At 34.7% G+C, this 18,967-nt stretch overlaps 1 protein-coding gene across 2 annotated transcripts in view; it reads left to right on the top strand.

The window, feature by feature from the left end:
- The first annotated feature begins 9 nt into the window (after window positions 1-9).
- Window positions 10-18,967, top strand: part of TOGARAM1 (TOG array regulator of axonemal microtubules 1) — a 68,947-nt gene continuing 49,989 nt past the window's right edge. For both annotated transcript variants that reach the window (XM_016154633.2, XM_016154632.2), the window contains exons 1-3: window positions 10-2,283; window positions 13,315-13,471; window positions 16,163-16,294. In XM_016154633.2, the coding sequence (XP_016010119.2) occupies window positions 238-2,283; window positions 13,315-13,471; window positions 16,163-16,294 (2,335 nt within the window). In that variant the 5' untranslated portion in view covers window positions 10-237. The remainder of the gene's footprint in view (window positions 2,284-13,314; window positions 13,472-16,162; window positions 16,295-18,967) is intronic.

Here is an 18,967-nt window from a genome sequence, read left to right as displayed (position 1 = left end):
GATCGGTTTGGTCACGTGGCGCCCCTGGTTACGCCCGGTGGTAGCTGTGGGGTCTGGGGCTTAGGCGGGGGCCATTTTGCCGAAGGCTCCTGGAGTTGGGGGCGGTCTGGCAGCTAACTGAAGCTATTTCTTTTCTTCCTCTGCAGCTGGGGCTTGGAGAGGAACAAGAAGGGTGGGTTCCATCAAGCCCTTCGGAGACGATGGTTTCCTCTAGTCTCCACCACCTAACGACCCTGCATGGCGGCTGCGCCCTCCGCGCTGCTCCTACTGCCGCCCCTTCCAGCCCAATGTTCCTGTCGCCTCCAGAGCTGCAGTCGTCTTTCTGCCCCAGGGACTGATGATAGTCGAGGTAGGGGCACCATGAGAGGCGAGAAAAATTACTGCTGCCGTGGAGCTGCAGGAGACCACGGTTCCTGCCCCCCGACACCTTCACCTCTGGCCGCGACCTTCTTGATGCCCGCGGAGGCAATCTCAAATAGTTGGTCTGGGTCTGGAAGTGGTTCGTCAGGGGGAGATGAAGAGGAGACTCGGCTCCTTCAACTCCTCCGGACCGCGCCAGATCCTTCTGAGGCCTTCCAGGCTTTGCAGGCTGCTTTGCCGCGGCGGGGCGGTCGGCTGGGCTTCCCCCGACGTAAGGAAGCGTTGTATCGTGCTCTGGGCCGAGTGCTTGTGGAAGGAGGTAGTGATGAGAAGCGACTCTGCTTGCAACTCCTCTCGGACGTTCTCCGGGGTCAGGGGGAGGCAGGCCAGTTGGAAGAGGCCTTTAGCATAGCCCTTCTGCCTCAACTAGTTGTCTCCTTACGAGAAGAAAATCCAGCCCTGCGGAAAGATGCGCTGCAGATCCTACACGTATGTCTGAAACGTAGTTCTGGACAAGTGCTGAGAACGCTAATACAACAAGGACTAGAAAGTACCGATGCCCGGCTCAGGGCTTCCACAGCACTACTGTTCCCTATCTTGCTTACTCCTGAGGATTTGTTGCTCGGCCTAGATCTTACCGAGGTGATAATATCCCTAGCCAGAAAGCTTGGTGATCAGGAGGTAGAAGAAGAATCTGAGACAGCATTCTCTGCACTTCAGCAAATTGGGGAGCGACTTGGCCAAGAGAGGTTTCAATCATATATCTCTCGACTTCCGTCTGCCCTGAGGAGACAGTACAATCGCCGCCTGGAGTCCCAGTTTGGCAGTCAAGTTCCTTACTACTTGGAACTTGAAGCCTCTGGATTTCCTGAAGATCCCCTTCCCTGTGCAGTGACTCTTTCCAACAGCAATCTTAAATTTGGGATTATTCCTCAGGAACTGCATTCAAGGTTGTTAGATCAGGAAGACTATAAGAACCGGACTCAGGCGGTTGAGGAACTGAAACAGGTGATGGGACGATTTAACCCTAGTTCTACCCCTCATTCAAGCCTTGTCAGTTTCATTAGCTTGCTGTATAATTTATTAGACGATTCAAACTTCAGAGTGGTCCATGGCACGCTTCAGGTTCTACATTTACTGGTTATTCGCCTTGGAGAGCAGGTACAACACTTCTTGGGACCAGTTATAGCAGCTTCTGTCAAAGTGCTGGCAGACAACAAGTTGGTGATCAAACAGGAATACATGAAAATCTTCCTCAAGCTAATGAAGGAAGTAGGTCCTCAACAGGTACTTTGTTTACTCCTGGAACATCTCAAACATAAGCATTCTAGAGTAAGAGAGGAGGTGGTGAACATTTGCATCTGCTCCCTCCTGACCTATCCCAGTGAGGATTTTGACCTACCCAAACTGTCTTTTGATCTTGCCCCAGCTCTTGTAGATAGCAAACGCAGGGTACGCCAAGCTGCTCTTGAAGCCTTTGCTGTGTTGGCATCATCTCTGGGCTCAGGTAAAACCAGCATCCTTTTCAAAGCTGTGGATACTGTTGAACTGCAAGATAACGGAGATGGAGTGATGAATGCGGTGCAGGCCAGATTGGCTAGGAAAACCCTCCCAAGGTTAACAGAACAGGGATTTGTGGAGTATGCAATGCTCATGCCATCATCTGCCCAGGGTAGGTCAAGCCATTTGGCACATGGAGCAGATACAGACTGGCTTTTGGCTGGTAACAGAACTCAGAGTGCACACTGTCACTGTGGTGACCACACGAGGGATGGCATGCAAATTTATGGATCGTACAGTCCAACTGTCTGTACCCGAAGGGTATTAAGTGCAGGAAAAGGAAAAAATAAATTGCCATGGGAAAATGAGCAGCCAGGAGTCATGGGCGAAAACCAGACCTCCAATTCCAAGGATATAGAACAGGTATGCACCTTCTCTAATTTCCTTGAGTTGAAACTGAAAAAATTTAAAATGAAAATATACCTGTAATGAGTTAAGGGCGAGGCTGCTTAGGATTGTTATGCTTGGTTTTTAAATCAATTCAAATTCTAATGTATCTACTATAATGGTACAGAACATATAGGATTGTTTAATAGGGTTTCTGCTTGATGGATTTGATTAAATTCTAAAAACAATGTGATATAGACCATGCCTGGATTTCAGTTTTGGCCTATCACTTTGGCATATCAGTTATCTCCTTTATACAACATACATTGAATACCTAGTAGGTGCCAGATAAAGAGCTAAGTTCTGGGAATGAAGATGAGACTGGTTCCACAAAGTTCAGGGAAAAGGTAGTTACAAATTTGTTAAGAGCTAAAATAAAAATATAAAGAGTCTTGTGGGAATACTGAAATTAGAAAAAAAAAAGTTCTTAGAAAAGTCAAAAAAGCCTTCTAAGAAGGTGTGACGTCTGAATTGAGTTTTCCTGTCCGCCCCCATTTCTATTTTGAAAATTCTAAGTCTACAGGTAACTTAATAGTACAATGAATATCCACATACTCCATCTATACTTACCAGTTGTTATATTGCCATGTGTACTCTATATTTGCCAGACCATTTGAAAGTAGTGTTGAGATCTTTACATTCCTAAATATTTCTGGATATATCTCCTAAGAATGACATTCTTCTTTATAGCCATCACACCATTATCACACCTCATATTGTAAATAGTAATTCAGTAATATTTTAATATAAAGCTTGTATTTAAATCTCTCCAATTTTTATAGTAGTTCATCTTATCTAGGATCCAATCAAAGTTTATGCAGATAATATATCTCTTCTGTGTAAAATAGTATATGTTTCTTTGTTTCTTTGTTTTTCTAGATAGAGTGTTTTGAAAAGAGTCTGGGGTAGTTTTGTAGAATTTCCCACATTCTTAATTTATTTGATTGTTTCCTTACGATTACATTCAGCGTAAACAGTTTTAGCAGAAATAGTGCATAAGAGAGATATTGTTAACTTCACATTACATCACATCATGAAGTATGTAATAACAGGCTGTTCCACTATTGGTGATGCTAAATTTTATCACTTCGATTAAGCTGGTGATTAGCCAGATCATTCTATTTTAGTCATTTATCTTCCTCTTTATAATTAGCACATAATCTGTAGGATGATACTTTGAGACCCTCTGAATACCCCAATAACCTTTCACCCACTGTTCTTAGCATCCATCAATGATTCTTACCTGCATCATTTATTATATTAGGAGGTACAAAAAAGGGTAACTTTTTTTTTTTAATTCTGGCATTTCTCCTATATTTGTTACCCAGCATTCTTTTTAATTCTATGTGTAAATATTTAAATCAGTATTCCTTTTGATGCTAAAATAGTCTCAGATTTGATGGCTGGCTCCTATGTCTTTTGACATGACTCTTTAGTGTTTGAACACTTCTTTTAAACATAACATGATGCCCAGGCTTACCTCGTACTTTTCTTGCTCCAGACCTGACGTTGATCGTTTTTTTTTCAAGAGCCCTAGAATTGCTTTTTAATGAAGAGTGGAATTTAAAAGCCAAAATCTGGATACAGATGTGATCGTTGCTATTGCTTACCATTGCTGATTGGCCCTTTCATGGGACAAAACCAGAGATTACCTTTTTTTTTTTTTTCTTTTGATGAATTCAAACTGATACCTCTGATTCAAATTCAGCACTGTGTGATTCTTCTCTATCTTTTTTTAGTTCTTATTTGTATCTCTATTCTTCCAGAATAAAACTCTGGTTCCCAACATCAGTTATATTTATTCATATGTTGTATCCTACAATACACGGAAAATAATTACACTAATAATAATTAACTACCTATTAGACAAAATTCAAGATTTCTTTGCAGTTTCTTTTCTGTTTAGAATTATCTTGCAGTCAAAGTTCTGTGTTCAAACTTTTCTTAATTGTTTTCTGGACGATTATGATTCAAATAGTTTGATGAAAAATGAAAAAGAGTTTGCTAAGTGTGGAGGAGGCCTAGTGAATTTCAGAACAAATAATATATATTTAGAGACACGGAATTATGAAAGGACTTAGCAAATGAAGAAGAAATGGTGAGTTTCTGCATAGCTGAACAAGGTATTTGGTAGAAAGTAGCAGAAGGTGGTACTGAAAAAGTAGGCAGAAGCAGAGTATTGAGATCATTTTTACAAATAAGTAGTTAAGACTTTTTGTGATAGACCACAAAGGGATGGAGGTGAACTTAGTGTTCCCTCTCAGAGTTTGTCAATTTTTAAAAAATCACATAACCTAGTTTTATGGTTATTCCTCATGTGTTGTGAACATTAGCTGGCAGTGGGTGATTGTCTTTAAACATCGATCATAGCACTGCCTGTTACATGTCAAGTCCGAAATGTTGGTGTATTAAGAAGATTCTGGTGCTGGCGAAAGCACCAGAAATCTGAAAATAAGTCCACTTCTGAAATTCCAGTGTAGACATATGTTGCTTTTGAAAGATGCTTTGGTGAAATTAAAACATCCCATAAAGTAAGTTATAGCTTCTTGCTCAGAAATAGGCTGTAAAAGAACTGCATTAGAAATTATCTTAAAGGACAGGTATTAAATATTTAAATATTTTTATGTGTGCAGTTTTTTAAAGTGTATGTAGAGTAAATCATATAAAGTATACATATAGTTAAATTAATAAACATTTTTTAGAGCAGTTTTAGGTTCACAGCAAAATTGGAACAGAAAGTACAGAGGTTTCCCATATACTCCCCTGCCCCTACATATGCACAGCCTTCCACATTACATACACACACACTACCAACACCACAGTGGTACATTGTTAAAATTGATTAACCTGGACTGACACATCATTATTACCCAAGTCTATAGTTTACATTAGGATTTACAGTCTGTGAGTTTGGACAAATATATCCATGTCCTATATCCACCATTAAAATAGAGAATAGTGCTCTACCTTTTAATCCTTCTCTCACTCCCTCCCTAAGTCCAGGCAACCAGTGATCTTTTTACTGGCTCCATAGTTTGCCCTTTCCAGAATGTCGTGGCCCTCAGACTGATTTGCACTGGCTATTGACCAGGCTCTGCTGTAACATTTGCAGTCTACCATTAATCTTGTTCATACGTAACATTGGTTGGTGACATTAAATAGCAAAGCTTCCAGAAAAACTCATAAATGTTTAAATTACATACTTCTGTTCTGAAGATAAATAGACTAGTTTGCTTAGAAGTACGATTTTTGTAGTGTAGTAGTAGAAAACAAGGTTATAGAAGAGGGAGGCAGGCAGTGCCTAGATTGGAGACTCTTGAATACCAGGCTCAAGAGTTTAGCCTGTTAGACAGTGATTTGTGACTACAGGGTTGCTTATGTTCATTTATTTGTTTATATGTTTTTTTGTTTTATTTATTTTTTAAGCAGTGTTTTAGGAAAATTAATGGCAGTAATGCATGGGGGGCTGTTTCTTAGAGAAGCTAGAGACTAGAGACAGGATCAATTATACTTTTATTGGACTGCTTTAGGTGTGAGGTGCTGATATTTATGTGGATTGGCAGGGCGGCTGGATGAGACTGGAAAGAAAGTGATGAATGTAAGAGATATTTCAAAAGATTTAGTGACAGTATTGAAGAGAGGGAGAGAAAGAGGGATAGCTAAAATTTGAATGAGCTGACAAAATGCATAATAGTTCATGGATATACATGGGAAGATGCTAAAAGAGGAAGTTAATTTGGGGGGAAATAAATTTTAGGTGTAGAAAGGTAAACTATTCCAGTTGAGTTTGAAAACTATTCAAGAGGTAAAGGAAAGAACTAGAGATTTAGATCTTGGAAGTCATGTCCTGAGAAGTAATTGCTGAAACTGTGAGAATGAATGGACTCTTTGTTGAAGAGCATATAGGGAAGAGCAGAGTGCTGAACACTCAATCTTGGCATGCATGCATCCCCATGTAGGGGGAATCGCAGTAGGAGATAGAACCAAACAAGGCAAGGAGAAAGGATGCCTAAGATTTGGAAGAGAACCAAAACAGAGCAAGGTTTTAGAAGTGAAGTAGAGAGTTTTAGGAAATATATCAGTACTGTTAAATGCAGGACAGATTGAAGAGAACAAAAACTGAAAAGCATGACTTGTTCTTATATATTCAACCTGCTACTTATAAAATAATTTTTGGTACTTTTAATTTTATCTTTCTTAATTTCCTCTTGATAATCCTTCTGATTGTAAAATATTATATGTACTTATTATTGAAAATTTGGAAAATATTAAAAAATTACCAAGAGAAGTTGAAATGTTTCAGCAATCCTACTACTAAGAAAGGCCTGCAGTGAATATTTTATTGCTTGTACTTCAAGTATCATTTCAATTTATGTATATAGGTATAGATTCTTTTTTCCATACATGAAAGTCTCTCCTTTTTACTTACTTTAGCATGAACATTTTTTTCTCTAACGTCAAATGATCTGTAGCAGGATCTTTAATGACTGATCAATATGAGATCGTATAATAGCATAGTCTGTTTAACTGTTCTCTTACTTTTGAATATTTAGACTTTTTAATTCTGTTTTTGTTTCTACCACTTAGTCAATTCTTTTTGGTCCCTAACATCGCATCGACTGGTAACCAGATTCTTGTGATGTTGTTCTAACTTTGCATCTCTTTCTTTGTTTTTGTGAGTATTTAAATGGGTTAGTGAGATCAAGCAATCAGATGTAGCTAGCTAGCTATCATATTAGCTATACTTTTCCTAACAGATTTTCTACAATGTAGTTAAGAGTCAGTAACTTTCTCTAAAAAGGAGCATACTAGCTTTATGTGTATGTAATTACTAGGTCTGTAGTTTTTTTCAAGAAAGAGGATTTGGTTATTGGAAGGTCATTGAGACATAGAAAAGAGTGGTTTTAGAAGAGTGTTATAGACAGACCAAATTTAAAAGTTTATGAGGTGAATTGATAAGGAAACACAGGCAATAAGCATTTATTCGACATCTTTTTTATCATTCGCTATGTGCAAAAACAAGTGTGAGTTTACAGACTACTCTTTAAAGCACTACACAGTATTTTTTCTTCTTTTGGTATTTAGTACATGTGAGCCATATCTCTTTGTCTTCTGTGATGGTAAGCACTGTGATAGTAGGGACTGTTTTGTTTTCATCTTTGTAATAGTACTATGGTGTTGTGTCCACAATCAGTATCAACACTATCTGTTAAATGAGAAAATAGCTAAGGATTTTTCAGTGAAAGAAAAGACCAAGCGAGATATAGCAGGATGAATGATTCTTGTGTTTTATTTTAAAATAAACACTTGATTTGAAAGAGGCAGAGAAAGGAGACCCATGTGAATTCAGCATGCCTACTCTGTGTTTTGTCCTGTGGTAGATGTTAGATGTGCAAGATATATATGATTTATTCCCAATAATCATACTCTAGAATCATATTTGAGAGAGAAAGGCAAGGAATGTCCCTAAATAAAGACCGAATGAGTCATGAAAACAGGTATATAGAGAGGTTAGCTTTGGAACAAAGGAGGAAGACTTTTCCTCTGGACCTGAAGGAAAAAACAACAGAAAGATGACTTAAGATACAGAAAAATTTTGAGATAGCAAAAAGGATGATGCGTGTGTCTGTAAGTCAAAAGACAGAAGATACCAGCTTTAGAACAGTGCTTACCAAACTTTAATGTGCCTATGAATTGCCTCAGGATCTTGTTAAAATAAAGTCTCACAAATGAATTTGGTATGAACTTAATCCTAAAAAGTGAGATTATCCTTAGATGCTGGATTGTTTCCAATAAGTGGCCATTAATTTTCTTTTTATAAAATTTTATTGGGTTGCTTGAAGAATTTGAAAAACATTTATTTTTAATGCTTGTCAAAATCATGAGCAACTCCAAAGCATATCTATTCTGGGTAGATGATCTATTTAAAAACTTAAAAATAATTTTAAATACATTTTAAAAAACCTTAAAAGCATATTAAACAAAACAATGTATATGTTATATTGATTTTACTATCTTAAAAAATTATAACCATTTCCTTGATAAATGGACAAAATATACTCATTACCTTGTCTACGTATTTTTCTCTGTAACTTTTTTTTTTACCTAAGGTTGTGTTAGCTGTAGCTGTTAAATACAACCTAACCTAAAGAAACCAACTTTTGTTTCCTCACAGACGCAGAAAAAACTAAAAGTCAGTAACCAAGCACCATCCTTTCATTCTCTTCATGAGTACACATTTCTTATCTTTTTTATTGTGATTTTAGTGACAAAATAAACATATATATAACATCCAAAGGTATTTATATATCCTTTAAACTGTTCGATGGCTATTCTATAATGTATGAGACAAGAGTAAATTAAAAACATATTTGGTGACCCATGATTTGCATTTTTATTATTAGAAATTGTTCGGGTTCTAAAGATTTTTTATTAATTTCATTATATATTAGCTTAAGATCTTATGAATAACTAAGGGTCTGAAAATTACAACATAAGCTAATATATTAACCATTGTCAGATTTCTGGCATTATAAGAATTGATTCTTTTCATAGTAATATTTATTATACAATTTAACTGATGACACAATTTTATAGTTTTATATTTTGAAAAGGGATGATGTTAAATTTATCTAACTTGTAACTTCCGAACTTGCATAGGAAATTTAAGACTTTTAATTTAATTAGGCTTTTCCTGAGGGAAGAGTTCAAGTTTGCACAAATAATTATGTCATACTAATATTAAAAACTATTAAATATTGTTTGGTTTGGCTTTTGGAAACTATAATTTTTCTAAGGTTGTTTAATTTATAGTTAAGTTTCTTTACTATCTTTAGCTTTAGAATTCTAAGGTAATGTTAATTTGCAGTTAATTATTTAGAGAAATTGAAGAAAGCTGGTCATTGAATGTTACAAGTTTTGTTACCTTTCATCCTTAGTATAAGATTTTGATTTTTGTAGATATTGACAGGTATTGGGCCTATAATAAGTGAACATGAAAGAAATCTTAAGTTTTTGGTGGAAGAAGTTTAAAACAAACATAAATAGAACACACCAATAAGGAAACAAAATTCCAGATTCTGTGTCAGCTGCCTCCTGAACAGGGTAATGTCATCCAGCAGAAATCACTGAATGGTTAGACTATAAAATGAAAACTCATTTCCACCACTGCTGCTATCTGTGTGTAAACAAACTATTGTCCATGTTGCTCAAAGTCAGAACCAGAAGCAGGCTTTGCCCAGAATCAGATTCACTGTATGAGCCATATTGTTTATTTAATTATACGAGGAAAGGTTAACTGAGGACTCAAGGGTCCATCCAAGTCTCAGAAAAGGTGCACTTTCAGGCCATGTGTTCGATTCTCATGGTAGGACCCAGAAGGGCAGTATATTAGTGAAACCTGCAGAAATAAACATCAAACAAGGAGTCAGAAACATTTGCTTTATTATTTTGCAGTTTGTTTTCTTACATGTAAGAGAGTCAGAGAATAGACTAAATTAAGGAAAAGCCAGAAATGAGAAAAGGAAAAAGTATTAGAGACAATATAAGTCTTGTTTGCACATTTTATGGGTAAAATGCTTAGCTGACAGTTGCAAAGAGTGCAATCTGGGTATCCTGCCCTTGTATAGGAAGCCTAAGGATATCAAGGAGAATATTTTAGTTGTTTTAAGAAAATATATTTTAGCTGTGTAATGTATATGACAGTCTTTCTCAGGTCTGCTGGTCTCCTTCCAGCACTACTATCTTAAGCCAGACATATGCCATTTCTCTCACTGAAACTTCTTCAACAATGTTAAAAATTTTTTGGAACCAACCTAAATAAATGTTCCATAATAGGAGAATGGCATATCTAGTCAATAGAATTTTATGCAACTTATGGACATGGACAATGGACTAGTAGTTACCAGAGGAGAGGGGGAGAGGGGGGAAAAATAAATAAAATATAAATAAATAAATATATATATAAATAAGTAAATACAATAATTTTTTTTTTAAAAAAAGACTATCATGCAGCCTTTAAAAACAGTTTATATCCTTAGACCTAACAATTCAGGATATGTGCATAACAATGTTCACTACAAGATTGTAATAGTGAAAAGTTGTGACATGGAAAATGTCCATTAGTAGGGAACTATGAGTCCATCGATAATGTGGAATACAGGGCAACCATTTAAAAAGAATAAGATATGTGTGGATTAACATGAAAGGATGTCTACAATATGCTGATTACTTAGTATGTACCAGAGTATTTTGTGACCTATTTTTACTTTTTAAAAATAGCTTATTGAAGAATGCTTACATGTAGAGAAAGACAAGTTTGACAGAGTTTATTAATAGGATTCTAGTGAAATGGGATGCCAAAGAAGAATTTCATTTTATATTTTATATCTATATTGTTTTCGTTTTTTCACAATAAGCAATTACTACTTTTGCAATTAAAGTTTATAGCTCTTATGAGAGATTGTAACACTTGGGAAATACTTTTCCTATGATGTTAAGTGCAGAAGTGGCATATAAAACTTTAAGTATAGTTTCACAACTATATTTTCTTAAAGTGTGCATAGAAAGCGATTTGGAAAAAAGCACACAAAGATATTCCAGAAGGTGACTTTAGGTAATTGGAAGAAATTTTTCAATGGCCACTGCTAATGAATGGGCAAGGTTGCAGTCTAGGTAAAACCAGAAAGAACTTGTAGAAGAGCAAAGCCTCCAGAAACTGGAGATCAAGTTTAGTAGTAGTTCAATAAAGGCAGTAGTGTAGGTGATTTCTGAGAGCATTAGCTATTAAAAGGCCTTTTCCTGATAATTTGTTACTAAGTCTACTAAAATAGAATTAAATTATTTTTGTGTTTTTAGACCCCTTGCCAAAAGCTGAAATAAAATGCATTAGTTCATTTTATGACCTTTTTATGAAAAATATACGAGGAATCAAATGCAAAGGTTAAGGAATAATAAGCAGCAAGATTAAAATAGTAGGTAAGACTGAATTTCAAATCATTGTTAATATTAAGTGTGACACCTTTTATAATGTTTTTATTTACTATAACTGTAAGGAATTAAAGGAATTAAATTTTTAGATATTAACTTTAAAGACCACAAACTCTGTCTCATGTTCCTAAAGAGTCAAAAGATGCTCTAAACAGACTTTCACATTTTATAAATTTAGATCTAATTTTTTCTTTAACTCACTTCCCTTTCCTTTTATTCATTGTTTGGTTCATTAAAGCTTATCCTGATGAAAAACCATTTGACTACTTTTAGGAGAGATCACAAAGGGCTTCTCATGTTAATAATAATTGGTGTGCCCTATATTGTGCTTTCAAATATTTGTAGAATTTTCTGTAGCAAAATTTAATTCCCAACTGATTTCTCCTAGATTCTTGAAAATTTCACACTCACACACATTCTCTAACACTACCACTATCCCTTTATCCCCATCACCACTGCCTCTAGTTGTTGTATCGGGCATACCTATTAATGTTCTCTTCTCTAAGCAGAAATTAGTTACAGAGTAAATCTAATGTAAAATGTAGTTGATGCTAGAGAATTAGTTCTGGAATACTCACTATTTTAACCATGTCTTTAAATGTATCTATCAGAAATTGGCTATAATTGTTTTCATTTTTATTCCATGTGTCATTTTAATACTGACTACTTTATAACAGTCATAGAAATTATAATATTAGATTTTGAGAAAGTAAAGTCAGGCCTTTTTATCTGGGGCATTCCTTTTTTTTTTACCATTGGTATTTTCTGGGTTAATTTTTGAAGGGGTTAACAGGTTTTACACAAAATTTGATGAGGAATAACAAGTTCCCTAAGGCATATTTGGTAGTTTATAATCTTTTAATTGTCAAGTAGCTAAAAAGTTTGTAAATAGACATTGCTTTAATTTTATTACATTTTAATGCTATTTGATAATTAGCAAAGTTTGCGAAAAAGCATTATTGAGAAGGCTATAGGTTGCCACAGATGTCTAGATTTGATTGTGTCTGTTAGGCTCCAAATAAATATGTAGACAGTAAGTATAATTTCTTGTCTGTTTACTCAATATTTTAAATGTTCTGCAGCCATGTTGAATGTGAAGTGATCCAGAACAATTGAGGTTGTCATTGGTGAAGAATTCTGAACACTTGACTCATGCTCTCATCTAGTTCTTTAACTATGATTAGATAGAACTTCAAAATTCTATCCTGGCACTTTTGTACCTTAAGGATCAAAGGGGGTATGTGAAAAAAAATTGGAAACTGTCAAGTACCGGATATATATAAAGTTTTATGTACTTTTTTTTAACTGAAAGGCCTGTCATAAACTATTTATTTTATCATGTAAAAAACTTTATTTTGAAATAAATTATTCAAAGATTTTAAAGATGGTTCAGAGACTTGTTACACAACCCTTCCCCTAGCTTCTAATGTTGCCATCGTACATAACCATTTATCAACAGTAAGAAACTAACACTGGTCCAATACTATCATAAACTATTTTGAAGGGAACCATGACCATCTGGACTGTAATTTACATCTGGATTGCAGATTATGAATAATAAATCTGCCTCAGTAAGAATAGTAAAGTGGGATGCTCGCTCGTTCAGTGACCTTTAGTCATCAATTTATTGTCTAATGCTAAAATACAGATGGCATAGTGTGGCAGGCTATGCTGCTGAATCAAAAATGTTCTTTTTTCTATTCAAGTTGTCATTGAACTCTTTTTATTATTGCTATTCTTTCCTTCCTAAGTGCCAGATATGTACTGTAGGCGAGGTAAGATACAGAAAAGATTTGGTGTGAAGTAGTAAGAAAGAGGAAAAAAATGCTATTTCTATTATAGAATAAAAATACTGTTAGTGTACCATACTATGTGTGAATATTTATTTATATCATTGTATATTTTATAAATTTAATATTTTCCTTTCAATCTGATTATCATAATTGAGTCTAAATTCTGTCTCATTTATTATAAGTACACTTAACACAAATCTGCTAACTTTTTATTTTGTTCTTATAGTTTTCATCATATGATTTCATCCCATCTCCAAAATTAAAGCCTTCTCAAGGAATGCCAGTCAATGATGATTTATGTTTTAGCAGAAAAAGAGTGTCAAGAAACTTATTTCAGAATAGTCGGGATTTTAACTCAGATTCTCTTCCCGCATGTGCTGCTGGTAAGTAACAGGTGCAGGTAATGGACATGTTGAACTAAATTAAAGATTTCTCTAAACTTCATAGTTTATTCAAAGGCTGCAGTTCAGATCCAATACATATTTGTTGAAGATCTGTTAAGAATGGACACTTTGACATAAATTGTCTCATAAGACTCTGGAAGGCCTCACAGAAATTGTTTAAGTCCTAATGTAAATCAGTATTTGCTTAATAGACAATTTGTTTATTGAGTCTCTCCTGTGTCATGTATTTTCAACAAAAGAGGAAGAACTTTCTGCCTAATAGATCTTGCATTCTATTTGGAGCAAAGCAGACATTAAAGCAGTGCGAAACATAATAGGTTAGATGGTAAGAGATGCAATGGAGAAAGGTAAATCAGAAAAGAGGAATATGGAGAGGGGGCTGTTTTAAATGATATAGTGAAATAGGCATATTCAGAAAGGAATACTTGAAGTAAACCAGATAGATATCAAGAGAGAAGAGCAAATGATTCCAGGAAGAGGGAAGTAAGTGCAGAGAGTATGGGGCATGTTTGAGAAAAATCAAAGAGGCTAGTAAGTCCAGAATGAAATGAGTTAAGGAGAAGAAAAGTAGAAAATGAAATTAAAGAGATATTAGTGGTTCCTATTTATAAAGCTTAGTGGGCTATTGAATGAACTTTGAATTTTACTCTGAGTGAGGATCATTTTGAGGAAAGAAGCAATATCAATTGCCTTATGTTTTCCAGTGTTGTCTTGGGCATTATATATAAGTAGACAAGGTGGGCAGGGGCAAAAACAAGGAATCTATTGTAGTAGTCCCAGCTAGAGTTGCTGGAGGCTTTGACTAGGGTAGCAGCAACTGTAGTCAAAAGTGTTTGGATTCTGATTGTGTATGTCAGAGGTAGAGTTGATATGATTTGTTGATGGATTGGATGTGGAGTTTGACAGAGAGAAGTCAAGAGTGCTGTAAGGTTTTTTGGCCACAGCAACTGGAAAGATGTTTAATTGCCTAAGTAAATGTTACAGAAGGTAAGTATTGTGGTAGTTCAGAGGACTATTGTTATGGGCCATATTAGCTAGAAAAGGTGTTGAAGAGGAGATAGTACTTGAACTGTATCACATTTGGGGATGTATACAATACACATAGAGAGGTAGTGTGGAGGAGAGCAGAGGCTTGCATTAGGAATGGGCTTGAGATTGTGTAAAGGAAGATTCATTCTAGATAATAAAAGATAAATTGGTATATGGGGCACCCCTTTGTGCTAGGCTTAAAGATTTGAGCTCATACTTATAAGCTATAGGCAGCTAACGAAGATTTTTTAATTAAGGAAAAAAGCTAGGGTGATAAGGTTGTTTACAAGTGGAATAGATGGGAATAGGAAAATGTGATGACTGGATATAAAAGAAGCGGAATAGAGAAAGATCTCAAGACTTAGTACCTAGAAAATTAGAAAAATGATAATGTGCTAAATGAAACCAATAGGAAGGGGAAATGATTTATAAAGTAAAAATTGAATTTGTCATAGATTAATAAATAACATTTATTTGTCGTAAATAACATTTATTTAATATCCAAATGATACCAGTTACTGAAATTTGTTGGCTATGAGTTCGGACACAATATTTAGAAAACATTACCTTAGGAGAATTTATAGATCTTTACACAATAATATTCCATATTTTTATAATAAATGAAGTGTTATAATGATTATATAGTTTAATGTTTATTTAACAGAGAAAAAGAAATGCAAAGAGATACCCAGTTATGCGTGTACCATTACCTTGGATTTTTATAAGGCTCATTGTTTCTGTACCATTAAGTAGCTCTTGCCTAATAGTACAGATTTTAAATAACTGGATGATGAGACAGCATATAACCTAATGCTGGATTGGATGATACAAATTACGAGTACTATAGAGATTCAAGAAAGGAAAAGATCATAGGTATTGAAGTGGTTTACAAAAACTCCTGGGAAGCGTTTGGACTTTAAAGAAGGGAAGGGTTTGTGATTGGTAGTGAGGCAAGAGGGACTATTGCAGGTAGGGAAAAAGTATAACCAAAGTGTAAAGGTGAGAATTAACTTAGAAGATGTCCAGTACATGAAGATAAAAAGGCTTGAAATCACAGGAAGAGAATTTAAAAAATTATAGAATTTCAGAACTACAAGGGGTCAGCTCATTTTAAACGTGAATAAACTGAATGCCAGAGAAGTCATTATTACTGTCTGTAATTCAGACTTATTTCCCTGCCCAGGAATAACCTTAATCAGCCACAGTATAGGGAAAACAATCTGGAGAATATGCCTGAATAAGCTTGGGAGCTATGTGAATGCTGTGTTATATGTTAGAAAAGAAGGTAGAAGAATTCTGCAGTAGAACTTTTTGGGTAGAGTGTATACTACAAATACTAGGAAGAAGGAAAGCCAGGTCTGAAAGAACATTCCATGGTAAGAGAAGGGAGCATGTAGGAAGAAACTGCCTTTGCCTGTATTTTTCAATATACTTTTCTCTGTACTTCACCAGTCTATTTTCTGTCCTTTAACCCTGCCATTAATTAATTCTGCCAGTAGCAAAAGCTTTATCTGTTTCTTGCCTGCCTGGCTTACTGTTCACACATTTCTGTATTTATTCCCACACAATGACAGCAACATTTATGAAATTAGATGTATTCATGACATAAAGCTAACTTTTACTCCTTCCTTCCTCCCAAAGGCGCTACTGGTACTCAGACAAATCTTTCTGGGAAATGTGGACAACTTGGATTTTCACAGATCTGTGGTAAAACTGGAAGTGTGGATTCTGACTTACAATACCTGGGGACAACTAACAGTCATCATGATAAAGGTTTACATTTCAAATTATTTGGATACAGAGGATTTATAAATATTATGTAGGGTTTCCAAATCTAGCTCACATGTTATTTTGTGTAATTATATACTCATCACAAAAATGTGTTATTTTTTTAGTAAAAATTTTCATAACATTTTTTATAACTGTTACCCTAAAATGTTAGATTTCATAATCTTGATATAAATATGACTGATTAAAATTAGGGTTTAGAAACTCATGGTAGAAATGAACATAATTAAAAGTAACATTATCCATTAAGGAGTATTGCATTAGCAGAAGGCAATTCTTTCCATAACTGTTTAAAATTTAAGGCTATTTAGGATTAATTATGTCCCCTGTCAGTAACCATAACTTCCTGACTAGCTATTGTCTCAGATATCTTATAGAACAAAAGGAAGGGTTTAAGTCTGTCAGTCATATGAATTTTGGATTTGAAGAGGTTTCTTCATTTTCTATGCTAATTAATAGCTTTATCGATTATTTAGAGGTAGGATCAAATCAAATATTTCTAGAGATATTTTAGTTTTTGTTATATGTCCTTTACTAAATTTTTTTTTAGTGAAAGGGGTGTACTTCAGTCTGTATTTGTTGATGAAAAAGTAATACTCATTTGAAATTAGTAAAGAAGATTTAGTTAATATAGCACTTACATTTTAGCTGTCATTTTCTCTACCCACTCCAAAGGGCCATAAAGTGTTTCTTTGTGGTGGTATTTCCAGTAAAATAGTCCATATTTCTTAATAATACAAGTATTTCTTAAATTTTGACTAGATACCTTTGAGACTTGTACTTAGTAAAAGCAGAGAGGATTCTCTGTATTGCTTAGTCTGTTCCTGTTTAGGATATTCCTGAATGATTACATTACCTTTGAAAACTGCCTTCACTCTGTGTTTAATCAGATCTTCGTAGTGCATCTGGTTTTCTATGACCTTTTAGAATACCTATTAGAGCAGCTACTATAGGGATATCATGTTCTTCTAAAGTCAAGATTTAACTTAATAGTAGGCTATACATTAAAATTTCTGTCAGGGCCACCACTATCTCAAGTAATATTCTCCTTGGGATTTCTGGGGTAAAATGACAGATGGCAAATCATCTAGAAGTTCCCATCCCAATTTTAAATGTTTCAGTGATCCACATCAAATGTTGGAAATGTTGGTATATTTTGTTGCACTACAGTGGTTCTATTTATGTGCATAAAAAGACTTTATTTGTGATTTCTTTGTAAGAAATATTTTTAAATCTCTTAAGAAAATATATAATGAGACACTGACATGGAAACATCAGAATCTATTAATAGAATTAAATTCTGTAATTAAAATCTGGAAACTGAAAGTTTTCTTTCTTTATGTAAATTTGTGACCACCGTAGTCTATTTTGCAGCCAAATAAGATTTCAGTAGAAGTAGTGGTTCTAACCATGTCAGATATGAATTGAAAGTAAGTGGTACATATAGTTGTTTAATTCTTTAGAAGAATATTGTATTTGTTAGTATATATAAGCTAGGTTTTTCGTTGCGGAAAATCTTCCAAAAAATATTGAAGGAAAATGTAAGGGAACCCCTAAAAGGTTACAAATAGACTTTTGTATTAGTTGAGGAGTAAAAAGGAAAGGTCAATAAAAGGCAAGAGAAAAGTAATGAAGAAAAAACACAATAAATAGGAAGCACAAAATAAGATGGTAGAATTAAAACAATATCTGTAGTTGCCATAAATATAAATGGATAGAACTTAACTTTAAATAACAGAGATGATCAGGTCTTATTTATTCTTTTAAATTTAAATGATATTTTTAAGAGTCACACCTAAAATCGATCAAAATAGAATGGGAGAAAGTAAAACATGGAAAACATATATTATAGTTCCCTCTCATTCACGGTTTTGATTTCTGCGCTTTTAGTTGCCTCTCGGGCAACCTCTATCTGGAAATACTAATTGGAAAATTCCAGAAATAATCAATTTGTAAGTATTATATTAAGTGCCATTCTGAGTAGTGTGATGGAATCTTGAGCTGTCTCATTTGCCCCACCTAGAATGTGAATCATCACTTTGTCTGATGTATCCATGCTGTATACACTATTTGCCTATTTGTCACTTAGTAGCTTTCTTGGTTATCAGACTGACTGTCATGATATTGCAGTGCTTGTGTTCAGGTATCCCTTATTACAAGAGTAGTAATGCTGGCAATTCGGATATGCCAAAGAGAAGCCGTAAAAAGCGTCCTTCAAGGGAAAAGATAAGTACAATACAATAAGATATTTTTAGAGAGAAACCACATTCACATAACTTTTATTACAGTACAATGTTATAATTGTTCTATTTTAGTTATTGTTATTAATCGCTTACTGTGCCTAATTTATAAATTAAACTTTATCATAGGTATGTACGTATAGAAAACAACATAGTATATATAAGGCTCGGTACTATCTGACTTGGAGCGTTCACTGGTATGCCTGAACCTATCCTTCATGATAAGGGGTAACTACTGTACTAGACAAATACTCAGAGCAGGTATAAACATATTGATGTTAAGGAAAATACGCACACTAAAGCTAATAACATTTTTAGGGCTAAAGAGGGCCATTATAATAAAAAAGAACAATTTGCTAAGGAGATAAGACTTCTAAAATGTGTGTACATATATGTGTGAGTTTATATATATGTATTT

Source organism: Rousettus aegyptiacus, unplaced genomic scaffold (assembly GCF_014176215.1).
Source record: "Rousettus aegyptiacus isolate mRouAeg1 unplaced genomic scaffold, mRouAeg1.p scaffold_m13_p_3, whole genome shotgun sequence".
In the NCBI taxonomy this organism is placed as follows: Eukaryota; Metazoa; Chordata; class Mammalia; order Chiroptera; family Pteropodidae; genus Rousettus; species Rousettus aegyptiacus.
This window is presented reverse-complemented; position numbering and strand designations above follow the sequence as displayed.